Genomic DNA, 25,888 nt, shown 5'->3' with positions numbered 1-25,888 from the left:
CACAAACTTTAGATTTAAATGCTGTCTTTGCTAATGGATTACCATGTCCCAATTAACTGCCAGGTGCATTGTACATTCAAATAAATCAACGCCTCACCTCAAATAAACATCCATCACCATTGTAAGAATTGTATATATACACTGTATATTTTTAGCTGTGAGTGGAATTATACTTGGTATAAAAATGCCTAATAAGACACCCATTAACCTACTAATCACCAAGTACATAGTCCACTTGAATAAATGACTTCAATAATTGAATGGGCGGCACGGTGGACGACTGGTTAGAACGTCTGACTCACAGTTCTGAGGACCGGGGTTCAATCCTGTGTGGAGTTTGCATGTTCTTCCCGTGCCTGCATGGGACTTTTCAGGGCACTCCGGTTTCCTCCCACATCCCAAAAACATGCATGTGAGGTTAATTGAAGAATCTAAATTCGCCGCAGGTGTGAAGGATTGTGTGTTTCTATGTGCCCTGCGATTGGCTGGCAACCAGTTCAGGGTGTACCCTGCCTCCTGCCGGATGATAGCTGGGATAGGCTGCGGCACTCCCGTTACCCTTGTGAGGATAAGCGGCTCAAAAAATGGATGGATGGATAGAATAATTGAATGCCTCACCTCACAAACTTTTTTTTTTTTTTTTTGCCATTTCAGGAAATAAAAATGATGGGGGTACCACTAGCATTATAAACTATTTAATCTATTTTTAATTATGTGGGAAAATAACAAAAATAAAGCTCCTGGCCACAATGTGAAGATTCTTTTTTTGGATGTCCATGCCTCAATTCATTGCCAGGTGCATCGTCCACTTGAGTAAATGCCTCACCTCAAATCGATGGGGTGGGGGGAATTTTAAAAAGCATTTGTAGAAATAAAAGCCTCTCCCCTTATTGAGGCCTGGTACTCTGCATTTGAGTAGATGCCCCTTGTCACTGCAAAGAAATGTGGTACAAATACATTTTAAAATAAACAGCAAACAGAAAAGTTAACGTCAAAGATTTATTTTCAAATAATACAGCTGGAATAGATTTTCCTCTTTTTACTCTGGTTGTTCTTAGTAAAATATATTTACTTTCATACATTATTTATAGAATTGCTATATGGTATACACATTTCTGTTTAAGCCATTTGTGAGCTCACTTCTTTACCAACATCCATGTTGGCAGTACTGCACGAGACGCATGTCCAAGTGGAAAGGTTGTTTTTCGATTATCATCTTAACTTTATACGTGGTAAGGCGTCCGAAAACAATTAGCAGCATGTATGCCAAAATATTCACAATCAAATGAATGAGATTTAACATCTCGGGAGCTCGTCGTGAGCGTATGTTGAACAGAAAGTTGGGTTACAGCAATAAAGTTTGATATGTACAACAATTAAATAAACTAAAAAAAACAAAAATCTAAATAGATCTGTAGTAGCCCGTCCTAGTCCAACCCAGCACCTTGCCCCCAATCACTACTTTTTTCTTTTAAACACTGAGACCAGCTTAATGTCACGTGACACAAACCTCTTCCAACGCGTTTTTCCTGTAACATTTCTGAAGAAAACAAAAAGGTTCCGCTTTCACCTCGCATTGCTGACGTTGCCTGTCAAACTAGGAAGAAGAAAAACCATCAAGTTTTAGAATCAAAGACTTTACAACTCATCTTGGTTTGCTGTCACTGGTGGAGTAAATTTCAAATATTCCCCCTCTGGTGGTTATTTCAGAAAAGGGATAGAACCCAAAAAAAACAAAACAAAAAAAACATACTGCCTCAATCAGTATCCTCTCCTGAGATATTTAAGGGCGACCTTTGGGGTTACCATCTTTGGGGAAACGGATGCTCTTGTCACCGTGCAAGTGTCCTGAAAGGCGGAATTGAGCACGTCTACAATGCTCTAAGAGCCTTTTTTGGATTTCACATGATCCTCCGCATCCAACAGTCTTCCTTCCTGGTTCTCCATGGTCGGCTCATCCTGTCCGGACACACCGTCAGGCAACGTCTAAACAAAGGAAAATAAAGATGACTTAACTCAGTATTGCTACTTTGAAAGGCTCTGAATTATCTAACTGTGCATAACAATGACGTGTGGTGAGGATCATGGCTGGTGAGGCACCGAGAGAGTAAGATTTACAAATTTATTAACTAAAAAGAGTTGCGTATTTGCCGTAAAATACTGTAAGTAGCAGGACATTAAAAACCGGTAGACTTGCATTTTTCTGACCTGATAGTTGAAGCAGATATTTAATCTCTGGCGTTGGTCTTCGTTTATTAACCAGATCCCATTTTGATTGGTTGCCTAATTTTGAGAATTAGTACAAAGTTAGATATACGTAATATCGTCCACGTTTGGCTTTCATTTGGAGCAAATTTTAGAACGCAGGGACAACTGTCACCTCTTCACAACCGTGCCAATAAGTTGGTATCTCTTCCCTAATCAAATCTGCAACTGCGCAGTCAGAAGATGGACTAGTCCATTAGATAGGAAGGGGGAGCAGTTCAATGATCATAATAAAGAATTTAAAAAATGGTCGCACACTAATTAAGACAAACAATAATTGCTTTTGATCGAGAGGAAAAGCCCTTTTTAATGAGACGTTTAGAAAATTGGATCCCAGGCAAATTGCCTGTGCTTGCCTAGAAGTAGACTGCCTTAGTGAGGCAGAATACTGTCTGCCTCACCTCGTGCGTTTGTCTGGTTTTATACGATCAGTATAAATATTTAACACAAATTCTAAGTCCAATTCTGCTTGATGTCCCCCGCCCCCCCCCCCCAAAACGTCAGAAACCTGTGTTTTGGGTGAAACCAACCTATGTTGTAGTGCTAATTACTAAAGAACAGAAAAAACTAGAAACAAACCTTTATTTTCTGGTGAAAGTCTAGACCCTACTTTGTCTTTTGGTTGATTCAGTGCTTATACTGTAGCAGAACACAATATACTGTGGGGCGTGAAAGATCAGTCCAAATGCTCTAAAATGGCTGGCAATATGGGGAACTGTGCTTTGAAAATGGCTGTCAGTCAATGAATTAAGGACTAATGAATGATGAATTGATTAGGAAGAGTGTCCCAAGACCTTTGTTAATAAAGTGTATGATTTGATGTGCTTATGGAAAAAAAGCCACCTGACTTACCTGCTCCCTGCTGGGCTGCTCTATCGTCTACTCCACTGCCCAGAGGCTTTGGGAGGCCGTTCTCCCTGAAGGCCATGACAGGAACTCTCTCCTCGTCTTCCTCTCCCTCCTGCTGCTGCAGCTCATCTTCCTGCAACCTGGGATGCGAAAGCAGTTCAAGCACCTCCTCAAACTCTCCGTTCTCCCTGGGATATGATGAGGGGGAAAAGAGGCCTAGCACATTTAGCAGTGTACATACAAACATCATTTTGTAAGAATATTTCCTTTTATAGGGGGTCAGGCATGTTCATTTACTCAACTGCTGAGAATCAAACATCTATTGGAAAAAGGCGTTTACAATGGTACCTTGACTTACGAGTGCCCCAATTAAGAATTTTTTTTAGTTTTAGTAGCCTTCACGTGTTGATTTTTTCCTTTGTGTTGCGACACACGCCGTCATTTTTTGCGTAAATACAGTCTGCCAAGGAGGTTACGTTGATTACTTTCTGACTACTCTCTAGTGTAGAATGATGTGTGTGTGTAAGTCTACCTCTGCACAGGAGGGCAAACTGTGGCAGTGCTGGCGGTCAGGTTGGGGTCCGGTTGGCAACCGTTGCCATTACGATGCAGGGTCGGTGTCCCTTCAGATGGGCTCGGTGAGGCGGCGGCCACTGACAAACATCAAATTGATGCAAATGCTGATGTTTACTGTGCTTGCAATTCTTGTGTTGTCTATAATTCAAGTATTATAGTGCAAATACGAAGAAAAACATTAGGTTGAGTTACCTAGTCCGTCTCTGTTGGGGGTTACTTTCTAGAAACAGAAAACAACAAAAACTGATCAGCCATACAGGTGAATTTCAATGCATTTAAATTTGGTAGAAACATTCATCTATTTTAGTATTTTCCATTCATCCATCCATTTTCTTCCGCTTATCCGAGGTCGGGTCGCGGGGGCAGTAGCTTTAGCAGGGAATCCTAGACTTCCTATATGTTCAATCATTAACCACCACCAGGAACCAGTTTTCCGAAAGTCAATCCTTAATGTCTATATAAACATTTTCACTGGTGGCCATTTTCAAAGCTGCATTCCCTACTGCCAGCCGTTTTAGAGCATTTTGACTGATCTTTCAAGACCCACTCTCTATTGTGTTCTGTCACAATATAAGCAATGAAATAAAGGATAGACTCCCTTTTTTCACCCAAAAAAATAAATCAATCAATCAAAATTCTCTTTATTTCCTCTCTTTTGTAATCAGCTCGAGAACTTGGGCTGGTTTACATTCGTAAATAAAGCGGAGAAAACTTTTTTTGCGAAAAGCAGAACAGTGACTTTGACACTAATATTTTTTGCTTTTGTGAGACCTTAAACTATAAAAAAAACAAGTCAGACTGGTGTTTTTAGGATTTTTTGGCCTTGGCGGCGGTCTGCTGTGCCACATTTCGTCATTTGGTTACCTTATCTGTTGTGTCAGACCGTCTGGTCCTCTTCATTATCTCCTCCAGACGCTTGTGATGAGAACAAAAAGCGGCTTTTTGGTGCACATCAGGATAACGTTGAGCGTTTTAAAAGTGTTTGAAAACGACGTGTCACCTTCTTCCTTTCCAGCCGCTCGGCTTCCTCTTTCTGGAAGTGCTTCTCCCTCTCCTGCCTCAGTCTCTCCGTCTCCTCTTTCTGGCGAGATTCTTCCTCCTCTCGCTGATGATGAAGAGTGAGACTTTACTCCGGAATGGTTTCTTCACTGTCACTGCTTGTATTTCTCTGACCTGCTTCTGGGCTCTCTCTGCCTCCTCTCTCTCTTGCTGGAGTCGCTCCTCCTCCATCTTTCTCTCCTCCTCTTCCTTCAGTCTCCTCTCTTCTGCTTGGCGCTGGGCATCCTCCTCTCTCCTCACTCGCTCCTCTGCCTTGCGGCGAGCAATCTCCTCCTTGGCTAACCTGAAGAGATGCAGATTTTGATCTATTACGGGTGGGTCTATAATAAGGGTGTCAAATTTACAGCACAGTGAGAGAACATGAACCTGATTCCTCCGAACTTTGAGGCGGATGTGCTAACCAGTCGGTTACCGTCCCACCCATTTTTTTATTTATTTCAGTATTTATTTAGATATATTTCTTCATTTATTTCAATATTTATTTCAACATTTATTTAATTCCATTGTTTCTCATTTATTTGTTTGTTTGTTTGTTTTACTTGAGCTCAGATTGGGGTGAATGAGGTCCCTGCACTAAAAGGAGTTAGACACCCCTGGTCTATAACATACCCCCCCTCCCCATGTTAAACTGTACCCTTTTGGTACGACTTCGGAGGTTCCACTGAAGTCTTCTTGTGAAACAGCTTACCTCGCCTGCTCCTCTTGCTGCCTTCGCTCCTCTTCCTCCCTCTCTCTCTGCCCGCGGACCAGTCGCCGGTTCTCAGCTAGGATGCGGCTTGCCTCCTCTCGATCCATGGTCCCGGCAAAAGGCTTGAGAGCTGGGTCTGTAAAAAACCATAAATTAAAAATCAGCTCACATCAAATCAACATTTCAATCCCCAAAGAACTCACCGCTGGTGGTGGTTGTCATCATTTGCTCCGTCTTGTTATGGTCCGCCGGCTGGGGAGGACTGAGGACCTGCTCGTCTTCCACTTCTTGGGTTTTGCTGGGCGTTGACGGCTGCACAATCTCAGGCGACACCTTGACAGGGCGCAGGTTTCCGGGATGCTCTGTCCCGGGAGACTTGAGCATCTTTGGGGTTGGGGGGCATGCTGTGATTTTGTGAGGAGACCTGTTTGCAGGAAACAAACAGTGGTGAATGGTCTCTACTGACCGACATTTACAACCTAAATTCTAATAGTGGTTCCATGAAATGCATTTATTTATTCCCAACAGTCTGTTATATTCTACTCATTTCGTAGTGTTACTCTTGGCTGCACTGCTTCCAGTACCGTGTAGATTTTTTTGGTCCAATCAGATTTCAGCCTCCATGTATTCCCACGTCAATCTAATCTGCTCAAGGCCTTCAGAATGAGTAGCGCTGACCCAGGTAACTTTCACTATAATAGCAATGGGACTGCTTCTTTAACTAATCAGATCTGCATTTTGTCCTCACAGGCCGAGTTGATGACGTCAACATTTTTCCATCCTCTGGATGGATTGGTTGATCAGAGCAAAACTTGTTACGGACAACTTTGACTACGAAAACACATCTGTAGTGATATGTACTGAACACATTAATAAATTTAATATAATTAGCACTACTGGTGAATATGATGTATTATATTTTACATTTTTTGTCATATTAGGTAAATATTGATGAGAATTTATGTACATGGCACAGTTGCGTGCTGTTTTATTGTTTTGGTATACTGTATGCATGTATGTAAAAATGATAGGGATGTTTTTTTTTTAAACTACATCGACAAAAAAATAAAACAGCAATCTAACTGCATATTACTTTACCTGCCAGGAGAGGGCGCTGTTAATTTACTGTTCCTTTTGATGGGTGATGAGGACCGCAATTTGAGGGGTAAGGTAAGAGCAGGACCCAGGGGCAGCGACAGGTTGTTCCATGACTTCCTGGCAGAGTCGCGGTTCTTCTGCGGTGTCTGTAGAAGCAATTGAAAAAAGAGTTACCAAAATATCAAAGACAGCAATTACTCATCCTTAATCCGAAACTTGAATTGCGCTCTATGTGAGAGCCCACAAAGATGTTCGATCAACAAAGATTTGTTTGTCACACCCACTCACTGAATCCTTGAAGACCTCATGTCTCCACAAGGGGGCGCAAAATCCCCACGCCAATGATTTGCATGTCATGCCAATAGAAAAACATTTTACGTAGTTTTTATTTATTTATTTATTTATTTATTTTTCTTGTAGTCTGATCCGGGCATTACGTGTTGTCTGTCTCAGACGTGTTTTCTGTCCCACACCGCCGACATGTTTTTTTTTTGGGCCGGTCAGATATTTACAGTACTACGTCAAAAGACACGCGACAAGGCTAAAAGCAAACTAGCTTTTGGATTCAAATATACTGTGCACGATGGCGACGCGGAGTAAATGTCTTTTGCGGGTCATTGATGGGATCAGCAAATGATGATATTAAAGCCGATCACCCGACCAGCATAAAATGCTAATTATCTGCTGATACCGACAAGGCCGATAAAATTGGTGTAAAGTCTATTATAAAGTAATCCATCCATTTGTGAAAAAGTGAGACTTCAGCCAATAAGACAGCAATGTCCGTCAGACTCACCTGTGTGGTCCCGGTGGTCCTCCTGCGGGCAGGCGCGGATGAGGCCGTCTCCCTGCTGAGGCTGCGGTCATGGCTGCGGCTGTGAGAGAGTGGGTGGGCCTGCAGGGTCTTGAATGACAATGAGCCCATGGGGTGGCAGGACACTGAGCGAGGACACACAAGCATGGCTATGGTAACGAACCAGGTGAAGGGCGGGATGGTTTACATGGTAGTATAGATAGACGGGAGCCGGAGCAAAGTGGCAGGAATAAATGAGTGGAAGGAAGGAGTGAGAGTAAGGGAAGGAGAAAGGTTTGAAGGAAATTAAAGCATTAGTGCCACTAATTACATGCCCAATTCGATCAGACGTCAGTCCATGGTTTTAGTTAAACATGCAGTAAAGAAAAATATACACTGTTGTTAAAGACTGGCATGAAAGCTAAGAAGGTCATTAGTGAACAATAGTCCAAATTTCAAGTGATAGGAAGCAAAGAGAAAAAGGCAGGAGGAAAAAAGTATCCACCCCAATTCCGATCAGAGCTCATGTTGTATAGGTTACTGACAAGAATTCAATTTCCGAAGGTAAATTGAAGTCATGTAAAAGGAAGACAAATTGTGGAAGCTCTAAGGTCTAACATAATCAATTTTGAGGTATAAAAATACTCCATTCCATTGTCAAATAGTAGCATTTTAGCATTCTTAAATGAGTTAAGAATGCTAAAATGCTACAATTTAAGCAATGACCAAGGTCAGTTAGGCATTTTAGCATTCTTAACTGAGTTAAGAATGCTAAAATGCTACTATTTGACTTCACTTTGATTGTATGACAGTTACTGTCATAAAAGTGAAATCAATTAGGGCTGTAGATATCGAATACATTTAGAATCAAATTTTCTAAGTATTATCTCATTTATTATTCTGATTATAATTGATTTTGGATTATCAAATACAATAACATTTATATGTGAGGTGCCAGTACTGTATTGTATATGTGATATGATGTGCATATGTATAGTGAGGATAAGCCGTACAGAAAAGAGATGGATGGATGGATAGTTTTAAAAGGCGGGGCTTGGCCTGCTCAATGACATGGGCGTCACCAAATGAAAGTGTAGAGCTAACCGTTAGACAGTCTGTGTATTGAATTACTTGGCGTGAGCTGCAGCCATCTGCAGCTGTGAGAATGAATGTTTGTATTGTGTGTTTCTTTTCTTACTGATTGTTCAATAAAGCGATTGAAAGTGCACCGGTGGCTGTTTCTATTCTTGACCCCTTGTGGGGCGTTACAATATGCTCTTAACAAGTGATGGCATAATAAATATATAAAATATATAATAAATTAGCTAACACCAAAACATTACCTGTGTGTTGGCAATTGTAGACATGTTGTTGTGGTACACATTGCACTTTTTCTTTCTAAGTGTGAAATGATCCTACACTTTGGACATTCACTGTCTTTTACGGACTCCTCTCTTGTGGGCATCACGACAACTTATCTCTAAAAGGAGTGGTGCGTGCGACTGCAGTAATCTTAGACCGTGTGGAATGTTTCAAGGCAAAAATTTTGCTTAGACCTTTTTTGTAATCAAATAATTTGTTATTCGAATAATCTTTGCAGCCCTAAAATCAATAAAACCTTTACTTCTCTAAACATTCCTGTTGAGCTGGAGGCATAAAAAAAAATGTCTCACAAAAAATCTTAACTTTGATAACACGTCTTAACACTCTTGTTGAGCCTGGAGGCTATAAAAATGCCCCCAAAAGTCAAAGAAAAAGCTTAATGCAAAATTGCAAAATTTGGAATCTAGGACCTCAGGGATATTGGACTTTCCAATGTTCATGGAATTCAGTTTTTTACTGGCAACGAGGCAATGCAACAGTCAGGACGGACATCCTGAACTGCTTATGTGGTAAATGTGTGTGTGCGTGTATCTGTGTGTGCGTATGTGTATGAGCTATGAGTGCCTGATACAGGAAGTCGAAGGAAGTTTCAAACAGTGGTAATGCTTTGAGTCGCACCAAATCTGATTAACATGAAAAATTGTGTGGGTCAAGAGAGCAAACATATCAACAATGGCAGCGTTCCTATCAATGGCGCCCTCTTGAGCTAAACTGTGTGCATCAGTGCATTCCCATTAGCTGCCACAGGAAAGGTGGCAGGGCTTTTCGGCTTACCTGTTTGCTCTCCAGAGAGACTCACAGCACTGCAACTCCGTGCCAGGTAGGAGTGCGTGGGCTGCTGCAGGCGGTTCACCATGTTGCTCTCCCAGGGTGTCAGAGGAAGGCGGCGTGGACCTAGTACGTGCGCACACAAACACAGCAGACAGAGACACAGACCCACACACAGTTAGTGTTTTGATAACAACTAACTGCTAAACATAATTTAGTTTAGCAGCCAGTCAAAGCTGATTAACAAATGCTGCTGAGGCCGACTCAAACCAAGGTGCTCGTGGTTGCTGTGCAACACCCTCACCTGCATGTGCCAGCAAACTGCCTGGACGGAGCGAAGCACAACCCCCAAAGCAAACAAAGGAAGCGGAAGATTTAGAAAGGGAGTGCGGGGAACCCCCAAAAATATCAGACTTAAACCAGTAAAGTGTGGGTTGGGTGGCTTAGAGGCAGGAAAGCCCAATGGTGAGGCCATGCACTTCTGAGGCACATTCCAGAATAGTGCACTCAATTAGCCTGATAAGCTGCATGCATTGGACAAAGCACAGATCAGCTTGCTTTCATATTGAAGGCAAAAACTGGGCTGGAACCTGAATAAATTGATGATACATTTTACCAATGCTAAAAATGTGTGACGTCCGTCCGGATATAACAAACACCATGGAGTGTTTCCACAAAAACAAAAAGATTATCCTTCAGAGGATTAGAGAAAGGGGTCAGGCAACAGTGGGAGGCCCTTTGGACGCATTCTGTACATACACTACATTTTGAATATAAGACCATATGTATTTTTGTAGAGACTTAGTAGTGGACTACAAGAATGCAGACACAATGGTATCTTAAAGGTCCTACGCCATAAATTTTTTTAATTTAAAAAACATATATAATCTTTGATGTTCTTTCAGGTTTGCAAGATCATTTAGTTTGAAATTGCCCAGGATGCCCTTTTCAAGCTATTCTATTCTTTTACGCCTGGCATTTGAAACGGTCAGATTCCACATTAACATTCGACATGTAAATAAGCTTTGCTCTGATTGGATCCTTGATCGCCTCAATTTAAATATGGACAATAGCTTTGCTCTGATTGGCCGTTGGCGATTTTTTGGGCGGCCGAGCATTCATAGCGACTGATCGTTCAATGTAGGGTCTTCCTATCATTGTGAAGCAGAATTCACCAAGGATTGGATTGTTCACCCACTAATAGAGAAAGTGAGTAGAAATTACTATTTGACTCATAACCCCAACGATGAGGGGATGTGGGTGAAAATAAAAGAGGAGAATATTTTGAGAGGCTGGTCCTGGGCCCCATTCACACGCTCTTGGACGTTTTGGCGACAATGACCGCAAGCTTCGCTATTTAATCCACAGTTACAACACACATTATAAATTTAGTCAAGTATTTTTGTACAACACAACACATGCATGCTTTTACATACTGCATTCGCATGGCTTGGTGGCAGACGGCTGTTTCTCGTACAATCAAAACCCGAGAAATGCACTTCCAGTGTGTGTGAACGCTTATGATTACAAAGGCATCCTCCACAAAATGTGCCTGGACACAGCACAATTCTGGTTCTGAAATCCTGAGGAATTTGTCCCACAATAAAATGAAGCCATTTATTCCTCAACTCCTCAGAGTTTGGCAGGTGCTGCAGAGTTTAAACTTTGCAAAAGACGCAGCCGCGTTGTCACTCAGCCATTTTTACTAAGATGAACAGGCAAGTAGCAAAAACGAAGTGGGCAGGTACATGTATAATGAGTGACATTTCTACGTCCCAATGACAGCAAATTAAAATCCTGTCATTTGCAAACGGTTTGGTGTTCGAAGGCTATTGCATTCAATCGACAAACCACATAGATGTCAAATTCAAACCAGGTCACTGACTCCTTTTGAGCCATGTTATGCATAAAACAGTAGAAAAAAAAAATTTGATTTTGATGGCATGGGACCTTTAACGTTTGAAAACATGTTCCGGGAAGATGGCAACAGCTAATTAGTTCAGATATCAAAACATTATTTTTTTGTATCAACTCATTCAACTGCCATGGACATTTATATTCATCAGCTGGAATCCAACCGTTCACTGCCATCGACAAATATATTCATCAAATATGTTTTTCAACTGTTCGGCGTGGACGGGGGGCAGCTTGTCGGTGATTTTCAAATTTGTAAACCCCTGTAATGATAACAGATGCCTGTGAATGACTGCATTGCATTGCTTTGGATTTTAGATCAGCACAGCTTTTGAGTCGAAGATAAAGACGGTGAAACTCGGCTTGTCACATCGATTATGAAGGAGAGAAATGCCAATACGTTGGATGGTGGATGAGTTTAGGCACCTCATACTCAAACAGAGTATGTATATGTGTGGAATAAACAGAGTACGCATTGCAGTAGTTAGTTGAAAGTGTGTCTCGATTGTTAAAAAAGATGACGCAGTTCATGGAGTGAATGGCGAACGCCATGTAAAAAAAAAAAGCCACTGACGTTCAACTACTAGAAGCATGTGGTGAGTTGGCGTCATTGACGGCCTGTTTCTTAGTTGTATATCTGTAAATAATTTTTGACATCAATAACCCTTTCTCAGTATTGTTTACATTGTTTTATAGTTTGAGGTGTCACACAAGCAAAAAAATATTAGCATCAAAGTCACTGTTCATCTTGACATGCCATTTTTTTCTGACTTTAGTCACAAACCACTGTTTTGGGTGAAACCAACCCATGTTTTTACAGCTGATTTCTAAAGAATGAAAAGAATAGAAAAACTTCTGGTGAAAGAAGAGTATACGCTTTCTTTCAGTATAATCGGTGCTTATATAGTCATAGAAAAGAATATTCTGTAGGTCTCAAAAGATCAGTCAAAATGCTTTAAAACTGCTGGCAGTGGATATGGGGAACTCTGCTTTGAAAATGGCTGGCAGTGAATGCGTTAAGAAAGGTCACATGATGGTGACACATTGGACATGGAACAAATTAAATCACTTCCCATTGTTTCCCGTGGGAATTTTTTTTTAAAATCAAAACAACTTTGGAGTCAACCAGCTTCACAGAAAATCTTGTGTTCCACTGTAATTGTAGTTACAAGATTATTAATCTCAATTTCTTTCAATAGGTAAAATCTCAACAGTTTCCAGCCCATGATCTTTTATGAATAGCAGCTAATCTTTTATTATTGTTGGCATCAAACACCTGTGTTTCTGTGGTGGGTGGTCATCCCCTGGTTTAGACAGGTTTTGGACGGAGCTTTGTTTATGACAGGGGTAGAGGTTGTTCTCGCCTTTAACCCTGTAACATGTAGACATTTAATCCAAAAATAGAACATGTCACTGCATTCTTATAATAAAAACAGTCAGGGCCTTGTGGTGAAAAACGTGTTTGGTGGCGCATCTGTAACAACAACCTTTAGACAAGCTGTCATCACATTGTTCTCAGGTAATTAGAAATATAATATCTCGTGCCCAGCATACAGAGAAAAGGCCTTTATGTGGATGAGATGATTTTTTGATGGAAAAAAGTAGAGCGAAAGCAATGAGATTATCACCTGTACCGGGGGTAAAAATACACTTCTTAAGTTAATGGTGCAAGTAAAAATCTAATTGTCTTTTGATTTACCTCGGTCAGGCGAGTGGAGGAGCGTGGCAGAGGACAAGGACAGGCGCTTGATCATGACGGCGTCGTGCTGTTTGGATAAATTCACCGTGGACACAGACCTCCTGTCTGCATCTGGAAGCAACCAAAATAAAGTCAAGCCTCATAAAAGATGAAAAGATGAAAGAGATTCTTTCCTTATGAGCTTTACTAAAATTCAGGCAATGAATGTTTCTAAAGGGGGGAAAAGAGAAATTAGTGCTAATACTATATCATCTATCAGCTAAGGGACTGTTTCTGAATACAAAGTCACACAGTGAACGTTGAGAAAAAAAAATGTAAACAAGTACACTAATGCCCACGTGTTAAAGCGAGGTACACACATACTGACAATCATTTTTACTCCCTTGAGATGATATTAAAGAAGAGAAAATATATGAATTAATTCATACTTTTTAATTAACCAATCTTAGGAAAGAAATAGCAACTTCATATGTCTCACAAACCATTTGTCATGCTATAAATGTCAAGGAGAAGCGTTTTCAACGGCAATCTAGTTACTACATAAAATAACAGTTAGCACCATTCTACCTCTCACAGGTCAGTCATGGTACTAGGACAGAACTCTGGTTTGGGGGAGGACGCTGGCAATCGTTATTAGAGATGTGATGTGTGTGGTCTGTAAGAGCAGGAAGCACACGCAGTGATTTTTTATTTTTTTTTGCTTGTTATTTGTGGGGTCTCTCACATTTAACTCATTCACCACCACAGACATTTATATTTGTCAACTGGAATCCAACCGTTTTCTGCCACCGACGTATATATTCGTCAAATAGGCTTTTCAAAGGGTAGGCGTGAAAGAGTGTTCACCCATGAAATTCAGGATTTTTAAACCACTGTAATGACTAACAAATCCCTGAGATCAGCACAGCTCTCGAGTAGAAGATAAAGATTAGGCGGTGAATCTCAGCTTGTCACATCGATTGAGGGAGAGAAATGACAACATGGAGGAAGTTGGACAACTTCAGGCACTTCACACTCACAGTATTTATATGTATGGCATAATCACAGTATGTGTGGCGGTAGCTAGTAGAAAGTGTGTGTCACTAGATGACAGTTCAATAAGTGAATAATACCTGAGTAATACCTTTTTTCTGGTGAAACAGGTCTACTCTTTCTTTTGGTAGGTTTGTTGCTTATATTGGCAGAGGCCACAATATTCTGTGGGTCTTGAAAGATCAGGCAAAATGCTCTAAAACGACTGGCAGTATGAAGGAACTCTGCTCTGAAAATGGCCGGCAGTGAATGAGTTAAAAACAATGGTCAAGACGTTAAAAATCGGTATTCGTGTATCCCGCTTAAGATGTATATGGCAGGAAAAAAAAATTCTATGTGCCTGCCCACGAGCCAACGTTGCAATACAATATTCACTTTGGGATCTCATTCTGTATCCGCAGTGGACACTGAAAGCACTCGGCACATGCTCCAGTCCAGCAAGGTCGAGCGGATAGAGGAAAGCAAACTGGACAAAACCTGGACCAGGAGGGCAGAGGACAATGCAATGCAGAGAACAAAGAGGGAGCCAGGTGGAGGGACAGAGAGAAAGTGATTCAGAGAGGGCGGATATGTCAAGTTCAAATAAACATGCCTAAACAATACTGGCACAAGGGATATTGTTAAAACTAAACACTCTGACTGCAGGAAAAGTGGATAAAAATGTCAGCGCTCTCAAGGGACCTCAAAGCCAACATTGTGAATCACCATACTGTCCGCTGAGGAGGTTTGTGAAAATGTGATGTCAGGGAGCATACCGGTCGGCGAGCCGGAGCTGTTGGGGTGCAGAGGTCCACCCCAGGACCAGCGGTTGGTCTTTGGTCTGGTCACCTGACTACGCTCCATAGTCCGCCGCATCACAGCCTCATGACGAACCTTCAGTCACAAGGGCAATGGAGATTTATTCCGGAAAATTTGAATACAGTCACACCATATTTACCATCTGAAGTGAATTCAGAGATTTGTTTGCAAATTCATTACATGCTTGAACATAATTACTGAAAACGTGCAAAGACTGAGAACAATGTAGTCTTCAATTGTGGAGTGTTCATCACGATTTCAGTTTTCCAGATTTTTTTTGGGTGAAGCTAAAACGGCGCCGCATGACGCACTTTGGAGTCCACTGTCCCACTATATCAAGAACTTGAGCGCCTTTCTTTGAATCAGTGGTTATCTGGCACAATTGTGATGTGCAGTTTGCTAGCTAGCTATGTCCACACCCCAAAAATGCATCTTCCCTTTCGGAAAGTCCGCTGGCATGGCCAATTTAGGGTGTCTGGTTGTGCACGTACATCCTGTAATGAAGACATTTGCTTCGAAATAATGTAAATCTATCATTTACTATAGAAAAAGTAAAATTCTTTCAAATATAAGAGTACTGCATACTATGTAAAAGCTTGTAACACATAAATACGTAAATATAGATAGTAAAAAAAAAAAAGTAATATCAAATGTCGATAGAGTTAGTGTTTGTTTGTCAATGTTAAGTATTCAAAAATGTTTAACAATGTTCAAAATGAGAATTTTTTTATTTTATCAATAGCATCCTCAAGTATCATTATTTTGAATGAATGAAAATACAACAAAATTGAAGTTGTTTTGTCAGCCATGACAGTATTACACTGCTTTTACTGATATTGTAAGTTGTTGTTTTTTGTTGTTTTTTTTGGGCGCGGTGGAATTGTTTCAGTACCGGAAATACAGCATTTTTTGCCAGTGTTATGTTCACACATTTTGGTATGATCTGAAACCAAATTGTTGCGATCTTATCACCTTGTCATCCTCCAGTTTCTGTCGTCGCTTCTCCTCCACAGCCAATCGTCTCTGCTCTTCCTTCATCCGCTGCTCCTCCAGCTTCCTCCTCCTCTCCTCGAGGTGCTTCTCGTAGTGCTGCCTGGCTCGCTCCTCTCGCGCCTGCCACTGGGCCTCCTTGGTGGCTGGCACGTGGCACAACAACAAAAAGATGAAATCACGCAAAAGTACCAAAAAAAATGAGACGCACATGTCACACAGGCTTAAAGCAGTGGTGTCATGGGTCAGCTGTTGATCATGTGACTTGGCTTTAGTACACAGCAAATCCCTTCAGCCCCCTTCAGCAACTCGACCACCGTCCAATATTTACAACAACAAATGCAATTACCTGATTCACTCAAACACAGACATGCCACACATCTGTCGTGGTATGTCCCGTATACGCCATTCCCAACAAAAAACACAAGCATCAAACACATCAAAAACTTCAGCCCTACTGGCGCCCATCACATTATGTAATGAGGTTGCCTTGGCAACAGGGTGCCTGGCTTTTGGCTGGATTTTTATATTATGACTTGAAAAACTGTCACTTCACTCACTGTTACTTCACTCAGTAATTGTCTTCGCAAAGACAAAAAAATATATAGCCAACTATATAGGAACATAACGTATTTCCTCAAATAGCATGCCTGTGTAGATTTCCAGTCATCCAGGTCATAGCAATCCACAAAAGTCTAATCGAGGCAACTGGTCTCTTCTTGGGTGTTAGAGATTGTTCACTTTAAATTCAAAAGCCTTCTTGAGGTGAAATATTTTCCGGTGTGAAAAATGTAGAACTGAAGAAGCCTTTCACCAAGAAGAGTCCAGTTGCCTTCATTCAACTTTTGCAGATTTCTCATTTAGTGTTGCCCCTTTAAGCCTTTAAGAGATACGGTGCTTTCGCCCCACCCCCAAACCCTCTGCATTTGAGTATGTATAAAGAGACAAAAACACAGCAAACAACAATACACACCATTCAGCTTCTCGCGTTCCTCTCGACGCTCACGGGCCAGCCTCAGTCTCTCATCGGTTTTGTTGAAGAGCAAAGAGTCTGGACACAAACAGTTTCATGGAATTGAAGTGTGAAAGACTGATACTGTGTTACCTATGCCAAGGCTTTCATTGTTGTGTTTTTTGTGTGCGGAAGTGTTCTTACTTTGAAATATTTCTTGTATTGTGTTCAAATTTAAACTTCAAATCTCTGTCAAAGCAATTGTTGTATGTAAAGCAAAAAGCAGCAGTGTAACAGAACCTAACAGAAAGTGTCATTGAATATGTTCAAAAGCTTTTATCTCTGTCACATCTCATTTTAAATCAGGACTTTCCTTGTTGTGTTTATGTAAGGTCTTGTTACCATTGATACAGAAGACACTTCATGTAAGATCCTCGGGATATTGGGTTTTCGAGTACAGTACTTTACAGTACCTTTACAGGTGAACTTAATTTCTCTAGGCTTTAATGCACATGTCCAACTGTAAAAAATTTACATCAGGTGTTTGATCCATGAATGAACCAATAAATATTCTGGTTCAATTAGAATGGACAGTTTGCACAAGGTACATGATGATCTCACCAGTGATTGGCAAAATAGTTTCAAGTTAACTATGTGCTCCATTCACAACAGCGGGAAAATGAACGGACAGAAGAATTTGAGCGCTTTAACTGACAGATATATGAGTAAATATAATGCGAGTTATACTTTCAGCAAACAGTAGGTCAAATGACCATTGCTGTGTGCCACTTTGCACTGGATAGATTCGCTATAATAGCAAAATTAGCTTCCACATTTTCTTGAAGACCCGAGCGATGGTATGGAGTTTGCGACTAAAGCCTGTCTACCTTCAGCAGTACAATGAACTTGATCCTTGCCGATGTGTCCATAAACTAATTTGACCAGATTTTAATATAAACCAACCAGAAATAAATTTGCCGATCACTCGAAAGCCAAATATCCCTGACATTTTGAGAGTAATGTACAGTATTTGTATTTTAGCTGTGTAGCATGTTATTGTAGTGTCATGCCTATTTTGGGTGGTGGAGTGTTGCAGCTGGGGCTGTTGCTGGTGGCCGCGGGGGTGGGAGTGGGCGTCGAGGTCAGGGTGGGAGAGTAGATTTGTCCAGAGAGCGATGAGCTTGGCCGGGCGGGTGAAGAGACTCTGCCATCGTCCAATTTATAGAAGGATGCTGCACGAGAGACAAACCAGCATCAGTAAACAAACCCCTAAGAACGGAGAACACCTATCACCTACAGGGCTTCCTCGGTATACGACTGTCCATACCATCATGAACGAGGAACCCAGTACTTTCGTTACAGTACGACAATGAAATTGTGACCCAAATGAGACCCAAGTAATGAAGATCCCTTAAACGTAACTGCATTTAGGACTTTGACCAGTGGGGTCAAGCCCCCGTATCTTCTCTTTCCCTGACTTACCCCGACCCTGTTTTACTGCCACTTCCCCAGAGGTGTTACTGTGGGGAATTCTGCATCAACCAACACGGGACAAATCCTGAGGAGAAACACTTCCAAGGAGACTTCTATCTGCAGCGCATTAATTAAGTTGACTCTCACAGCACCATACCATGTGATAAATGTTGCCCACTCTGCATCCATTGCGTCCATCCTCGAAGGGGGATGCATCCAATCTGTGATACCTTCTCAAGGTCCCCCTCCAATTGTTTTTTCTTAGTTTTCCTTTCCCATATTTGGGGGGGGGGGGGGGGGGGGGGGCTATATAAATAAACTTGACTTCGTTGACACTCCATTTTACTTGATGATTTTTAAAATATGCATGTCAGGTCATGTCCACAAGTATAAAAAATAAAAATAAAAACCTAGCTACAAGTTTAAAATTAAATCCAGCGTGTTTGTATCAAAGCATGAGCGAGGCAGGCCTCTGGAGAAACTAATCTGTCCCAGAAAGTTAAAGTAAATCCCCTCAACTGACAGACCTCAACAAATGGACTACATCCTGTTCTATATCTTCTTTTCCACACTGTTTCATTATCACTTCAGCGACATGTTATCTCAATGTAACTACACCACCACTTGTTAATGGTGACACAAATAAAAAGCAAATCGAGCAGTTCACACATTGACAACGCCACCCTTACATATTTCAATGTTTTATTCCCGAAAGGGCACGGTAGACAAAGATGCAAAGGTATTAAATGTCACGGTCTCCATAACATGGAGTGTGGAGAGTATGAACACGTCAACTCTGCCTCGGGGACTTGCTCAGCATTGGAACCGGTTTCATGTTGGCTTTTGGTAAAACAGGAAAGGCTGGGCTGGGCCAAGTTACAATGATGTCTCGTCCTCCTATCCTTTCCGCTAAAATCATTTTCTTCAAACAAAGGATTTGTTCATCAGTCATGATAACAATGTGTGCTGCCGGCAGACACCACACCGGACACGAGTGAATGAATGAATAACAAAGTTTTGAATGTCCGTAAAATGTGGCAACACCTGTGCCACCCAATACGAAAGAGGTATAAAGAATTCTGCATTTAAAAGGCTAACAATACTGTTTTGATTGACACTCTCAGGGAGGTATTAATTGAACGTGTTTATTATTGCTGTTGTAATTTACAGTGGTCTAAAACTGCATTGCTACACTGAGCTTCAGAATAGTGCTGCTGGAAACTTCAAAATTACCTCATAACATACGAATCAGTCAGCCCGAGACACACTAACAAACAACAAAAATGGAGAAAAACAAGAGTCTGCTGTATTTGCTTATGGACTGCGCAGCAAAGTGGAGACTGTGGAGTATAGTACTGCAGCATCCAGATCTAAGGCACAGCTAATGTTTGCATGCATGTTTACTTTTGTCATTTCTATCAATGTATCATGAAAGGTTACAATGACACTGCAATTTTATTCTAGAGGAGATTGAGGGCACCGAGCAAACAGACTGCTGCAGCAAAATGTAGATTGTGGAGTATAATTCTATTGTATCCAGGGTTAAGGCAGAGCATGTGTGTTTATTTTTGTAATTTCTAGTTGTGTACTCTCTCAAAAGTTACAATGACACTGCAATTTTACTCGCGAGGAGAGTGAATGCAGCAAGACAAAGCACAGTTGTAGTAAAGTGGAAACGGTGGAGACTACTACTAAAACAGTGTAAAATAATGTTAGCAAGTGTATATGCATCATCCATTTTCTAGATTTGGATTTTTTTTCTGCTCAAGGTTGCAGGGAGAAAATATCACAATGATGCGAAGATCACGAACATGCTCAACAAATGAGTGACCGACGGTGGTTTACGTCAAAGATTTTGCTTTTGACTTCGCATGCTTAGAACCGTGGCTGATCAGGTCCTATTTCTAGTACAGCACCTGGTCAGCTGGTATAGCTAAAGGAAAACACACAAATTGTTCCAACATTTTCGTCCACTTCTAAACCTGAAAGCTGCCAGCACCAGATGTTTGGATTCCAGTTAATTAATCCGGCTAAGAATCCACTACATCACACACCCAATAAAAAGCCCTTGTGTGTCAACTTTACACCTTCTGTTATAGTGGCTGTGACAGAGGTTTTGTCGTCAGTGCTGTTCTGAATCACACAAATGCACAAACTTATCGTATTAAGGCACATAAACGTAACGATCCGCAATGATGCTTAAAAAGTAGGAGCAGTAGTATTTTAAAATGTATTAATATGTTGCCGCCATAGTCATACATTTTAAGATATTCCTTCTCCTACTTCTCATCAACATCTTGGGCTCCACCTTACAAAAGCGTGTGCAGTCCATTTCAAATGTAAAGATCTATACAGCAATGCAACTGATTTCCTCAGTGATCCCAAATGTATTTACCTGAATTCTGCATCATAGCTCCAGAGGTATGATGTTTAAATAGACCTGCTGAAGCTCCTACTAGTCAAACTGGAGGCTCAATACCAATATTCGTAGGTTCTGCAAGCATTCTAAACAAGTAAAGATAAGTGTGCATCCAGAGTCCATGGTGTGATGGGGGTAATGATAACAAAAAGGCAGAAATTCCAAAATGTGGGAAAAAGGAGCCACTCAAAAGCCAATACGAAAGAGGGAGGAAAGTCAGCTGTGAACAGTCACAGACCTTGGGAGTCGACTTATACGAGACAGGTTGTGGAAACTCTCCAAAGTCCTTTGTCCATGAGAGTGTGTTTCGTACCAATGTGTGTAAAAGAGACAGAGAGTGAGACATTGGGAGAGTTTAATCTGGCCCTCCCTCCCCTCATGTGTGTGAATCCCAACCCCCTCCCTCATATCCCGTCATTCACTGGCAGTCAGATTAAACGGTAAGAGTGAGCGATTAATGCTGCACTGTCCAGGCCGGCAGCTAGCGAGCAAGCGCACTGCATGGCTACTGTGTTCGCCTGTAGACTGAGAGGATTAGCCCAAGCTAATGCTAAGCTAAAATCTGTGAACTCCAGCCAACACAGAAGCAGGGAGTGGTCAGAGACTCTTCCTTTCCAGCCCTAAGATGAACATCGAGGCTGAGGAGGAAGGGTGATACTATACAGACATTTGCTCTTTAGATTTTTCCTAGTCCCAAATTCTTTTCGGGTCAGGTCAAATATTAGTAGCTGTTTCTCTTTTAAACCCCACCGTAAATGTCAACTTTACAGAGGCTGTGTTGGGTGGTAGCAGTCGTGGCAAAGGTAATAAAAGTCCCCAAATTGCACCACCGTATTTTTTTCGTGATGGGGGAAAAGGGGTGTGTCTACAGGGGTCCTCAGTTTATGACAGTGCTGATATACAACATTTCGAGATTCCAAACAGCGTGTATTAACTACTTGTGCAGCCCCGTAAGAATATCACGCGGCACAAAAAGACACGCTCAGATACCATTGTACTTAACATTTTTTGTTTGATTGTAGGGCTGAGGCTATAGAATATTTTTAGAATTGACAAGTCTAGCAATTATCCCATCAATTATTCGACTAATCGGATGAAAAATTTGTTTGCATTAGTAAACAATACCAATCCAAAATATGCACGTGAGGCCCAGGATCATTTTTGTCCACTTAGGGATGCCATCCTCACGTATCTGTGACTTTCAACGTATGTGGCTTTAAATGCTGGGGCCTGGCCTGGTGAGTGATGTGGGAGTCAGCGTGAGAGTTTAGAGTGGGCTTTTGTGAGCTCAGGATAGCAGCTGGCCGTTTACTGGCTAACGTTTAGCCAGTGAGTCCTTGGACGTCAGTTGTGGCCATGCAGCTAGTGTATGAATGTGCTTATTACATGTTTATTTTGGCACACTTTGTTCAATAAAGCGATTGAAAGTGCACCAGCGGTTGTGTCTATTCTTGTCCACCCATGGATGCATTACAATATGTGATACATTACAATATGTACTAACTAGTGGTGTTAGGATATATTAAATTAGCTAACGATTTTTTTTACATTACCTTGTATTGCCAACCGTAAACATTCAGTTGTGTAAGCCAGATCTGCTTTGCAGTAGACACAGTCATCTTTCTTAAGTTTGAAATGATCACTAAGTTTGGACATTCTGTCTTTTACTCACACTTTCCTCCTGGCTCAGCGCCAACGCACCAATTTATTTCCACGAGAGTCTGCAGTAACATTAGTCCATGTGGAAGAATGATCAGTGCGAAGCTTCGAGGCAGAGATTTTACTTCGACTTCTTTTGTCATCGAATAATTCGAGTTCTTTGAATAAATGTTCCAGCCCTATTTGATTGAAGTGTTTATCATACAACTGTTTAGTGTGATGATGACTTTTTTATTGCGATAGCCTGTGTTAGTTATTACTAGACTACGACGCAGGTTCAGGTTGCCACCCTAGGAACTGAACGACGTTGAAAACTGTAGATCCCCTATTTCTAAATTATTGTAAATACAGGGGGGGAAAACAGCTTTGTTACTCTTCTGGTTGTGTCTGCAGTCCCTTCGTCAACTCTCCTCTATTATTTATGCTCTAAGTGAGCAGCACATGAACACTTCCTCGCGTGTGGCTGCAGCCAAACCAGGAGGACCATGTCTAACACTAAAAGAAATGTATTTATTCAAAGCCCTAATCATATTCTTTCTGTGTCCCAGGCATAAGGACACAGACACAGGATAAACAGTCAGGCAAGAGTTTACAACTGCTTTACAAATCAACTAGGACCTATGGGAACCTCACTCAGTCTGTTGCACATGTGGGATGGTCGTCAATACAACCACAATGAACTCAGTTGTTTGAGTCAATCTGTAATACTAAACCGCATATAAAACAAACTACTGTAACGTGCACACTCCTTGTTATTCCGTACTATGGTTCATGGTTGTTCCTGGAAAAGGAACAAGTTCATTGAAAAACATTGTCAACTCTGCTTACTGACAAACTACAACAGCAAAGCTGTGTGAATCCGCTGCCCTTGCATTGACCCTTGTCAGTCTTGCCACGCCAGCATGCAGGTTACAACTCACCTGGTTACAAACTGCCCGTCAGCTATCTGCCATCCTGTCAAGCGATTTGACAGGTACAGGATATTTCTTCAGTAAGAGCAAAAAGTACACAAACAAAAAATATATATACTTTGACGAACCCTCCTTTCCATTGGTGGGACTCTCTAGACTTCCCTGACCCAGATATTAGCAGTTCTTCTCTATCATACACAAATCTTCATTTCTGGGAATACCTTTGGTCTTCTTCCTGATACCATCTCTCAGTCTCTGTCCCTCCTCTTCCTCAGTAATTGTGAAGAGTGTAGGGATAGCTGAGCGGCTGCCTCTCTTCCTCTGCCTTGGTTTTGAGCCCAGTCCTCTCCCTTTCCTCCATGGCATCTCCGCCTTCAAGCCATCCCAGCCCCTGAAGAGACTCAGTAGTGGTGGTGGTGGATGCCAGATGATGATGATGATCCTCTAATAGACTCTCCTCAATGACAACATGAACGCACAGAAGCTAATGCTCGGAGCCATTTCCGTGGGCTGCACATTACTGCACTTTGGCCGAGGGAGCAGGAACAGCAAGGCACACCGTCCCGAGTAACACGTCGAGAGGCCGGGCAAAGGAGCAAAGTACAGCGTGTGACGAGAGACCATCTACTTGCTATGTTACGTCCATCCGCAGCCAGCCAAGCCAGAAGCGAGAAGAGAGAGAGAGAGAGAGAAAGAGAGAGAGAAAATCAGGGGGCCTTGCCAAGGACGAGCTCTTAAAGTCAGGCTTAGAAAAGACGAGTTAATCCACAAGCTAAAGAAACACGGTTCTTTTAATTTTTTCACTCCTCACGGGATGCTGGTATTCCCAGCAACCCCATTTCCCCCTATTAAAACTCCTGTGACTCAGTCCTGGAAGCAGTCAAAGGAAAGCAGGGTCCGACATGAGCCAAGTTGTGGTGGCCCAAGTTAATACTGGCCCCATATATTCATGATATAATATGATAAATTTCAGTCATTACACTAGCAACAGGATGTGCTAGTGCCATCTTTGTGAAATGTTCTATTAAATAAAAATGAGCGCTTCAAACGCCCCTAAAATCCTCCATAAGAAATAAATTAACGAAAATCAATTAATTAAAAATTAAAGTATATGACCTATTCTACTGTCCATACTGCTCTTCTCACCAATAATGATCCATTTGCACGATTTAAGTGGAGTTTTTAGGGCAAGGGACACGTGAAACATAACAGTAATTTGGAAATTTCGGCCCGAACGAGGTTATTGGTGGATATTTTTAATTTCAACTTGTCAGCCAGAAGTATACGATACGAAAGGGTCGAGGAGATACTTTGATAAATAATGAAGTTATACTGATTTCCTCTAATTTGAAGGCGTTTTTTACCAGATTTTCTATAGCTGATATCACACAAAATTGTCCCCCAACAAGTCAATTACAGTATTTCTGACACAAAAAAACAACTTCTCCGGGAGCCATCTTCCGATTTTCAAAATTCTTGGTGCGTTGTACTCAGGTTGAAGTGGCCATTCCAACGGTCACATGAATGCCTCCACGAAATGCTTTCCACAACTTTTTTAATATTAAAAAAAATAACTCAATGCATACCGGCTAGCTTATTTTTTAAGGATAACCATAAAAGCCCGAATTTTTTTAATAATCTGCATACTGTATCATCAGGCACAACAGTGCTAACTTCCAATGAGTAGTCCACCAATAAACCTAACCATCCTTTAACAATAACTGGAAGTTCATCCATCCATTTTCAACACTGCTTATAGGGTGGCGGGGCGCTGGAGCCTTTCCCAGCTGACTTCGGGCGAAAGGCGGACTACATCCTGAAATGGTCGCCAGTCAGTCGCACATATAGACACAGACAACCATAACTTGAAGTCATGACATACAAATTCATATTCAATAATTATAAACAAGCAGCAGGTTTGTTACAGTATTAGAATCTGTGTTGAATTTGCATGTCATTGACATTGTATCTGCAAACTTTACTGGAGTGGAGGGAATGGGGGAAAAAAGGGAGGTCCGAATGCTGAATATGGAGCTACAACAGACTAGGAATAAAAGGCTGTAACGTTATCGCAGTGTGTATTATTAGTGGCCTGCCCACTGATACTCTAAATATTAGGACTATTTGCATTGGCGTGTGTGCGCTACACACTAAACTCACAGCTACCAAAAGAAGGCAAACATTAACATAACAAACAACCAGACCGACAAGCCCACATCTTAAAGGCCGGCTCAAGTGGCAAAAATAAATAAATAAATAAATAAAAAATAAAAATTCAAAGTATGTGAAATCAGGCTTCAAAATGGTCAAGAATTGAGACTTCTAGACGCTGTGGGCATGTCACTGAGTGCTCTGAAACCCTGGCCCTTGGAACTTTCAGCTGTCAGTCAAATACATATGCCTTCCAGGGGAGGAGAATTCCCAGATATGCACATTGTACATGTTCTCACAGGCTGCAGAGAAGGACAATTTTGCCTTCGTTGAAATTCAGTGAGCCGTGCGTCATGCTGCTATGGCATCTGAAGGTTCCACCATATGCGGCCACAGCAGTGCAATGCACCG

The 25,888-nt window shown here is 41.5% G+C and overlaps 1 protein-coding gene across 9 annotated transcripts in view; it reads right to left on the bottom strand.

Annotated features, from left to right (window-relative positions):
• Positions 1-985: 985 nt before the first annotated feature.
• The window catches only part of map7b (microtubule-associated protein 7b), a 28,139-nt gene continuing 3,236 nt past the window's right edge, over positions 986-25,888 (bottom strand). Inside the window, exons 1-20 of one of the 9 annotated variants that reach the window (XM_061753329.1) lie at positions 23,548-23,958; positions 17,935-18,096; positions 16,886-16,963; positions 15,895-16,058; positions 14,880-14,997; positions 13,093-13,203; positions 12,670-12,765; positions 9,486-9,605; positions 7,332-7,498; positions 6,536-6,681; positions 5,641-5,861; positions 5,438-5,573; positions 4,864-5,032; positions 4,691-4,795; positions 4,555-4,605; positions 3,883-3,910; positions 3,647-3,767; positions 3,118-3,254; positions 2,209-2,283; positions 986-1,986 (exon numbers count right to left, since the gene is read on the bottom strand). In XM_061753329.1, coding sequence (XP_061609313.1) covers positions 1,976-1,986; positions 2,209-2,283; positions 3,118-3,254; positions 3,647-3,767; positions 3,883-3,910; positions 4,555-4,605; positions 4,691-4,795; positions 4,864-5,032; positions 5,438-5,573; positions 5,641-5,861; positions 6,536-6,681; positions 7,332-7,498; positions 9,486-9,605; positions 12,670-12,765; positions 13,093-13,203; positions 14,880-14,997; positions 15,895-16,058; positions 16,886-16,963; positions 17,935-18,096; positions 23,548-23,692 — 2,361 coding nt within the window. In that variant the 5' untranslated portion in view covers positions 23,693-23,958 and the 3' untranslated portion in view covers positions 986-1,975. Of the gene's footprint in view, positions 1,987-2,208; positions 2,284-3,117; positions 3,303-3,646; positions 3,768-3,882; positions 3,911-4,554; positions 4,606-4,690; positions 4,796-4,863; positions 5,033-5,437; positions 5,574-5,640; positions 5,862-6,535; positions 6,682-7,331; positions 7,499-9,485; positions 9,606-12,669; positions 12,766-13,092; positions 13,204-14,879; positions 14,998-15,894; positions 16,059-16,885; positions 16,964-17,934; positions 18,097-20,732; positions 21,043-23,547; positions 23,959-25,888 lie in introns of those variants that run through there. The other 8 variants (XM_061753327.1, XM_061753328.1, XM_061753334.1 and 5 more) reach the window with 8 other exon arrangements.

This window comes from Phyllopteryx taeniolatus, chromosome 18, assembly GCF_024500385.1.
Source record: "Phyllopteryx taeniolatus isolate TA_2022b chromosome 18, UOR_Ptae_1.2, whole genome shotgun sequence".
NCBI lineage: Eukaryota > Metazoa > Chordata > Actinopteri > Syngnathiformes > Syngnathidae > Phyllopteryx > Phyllopteryx taeniolatus.
Note: the sequence above shows the minus strand (reverse complement) of the source record. Positions and strands in the feature narration are given on the sequence as shown.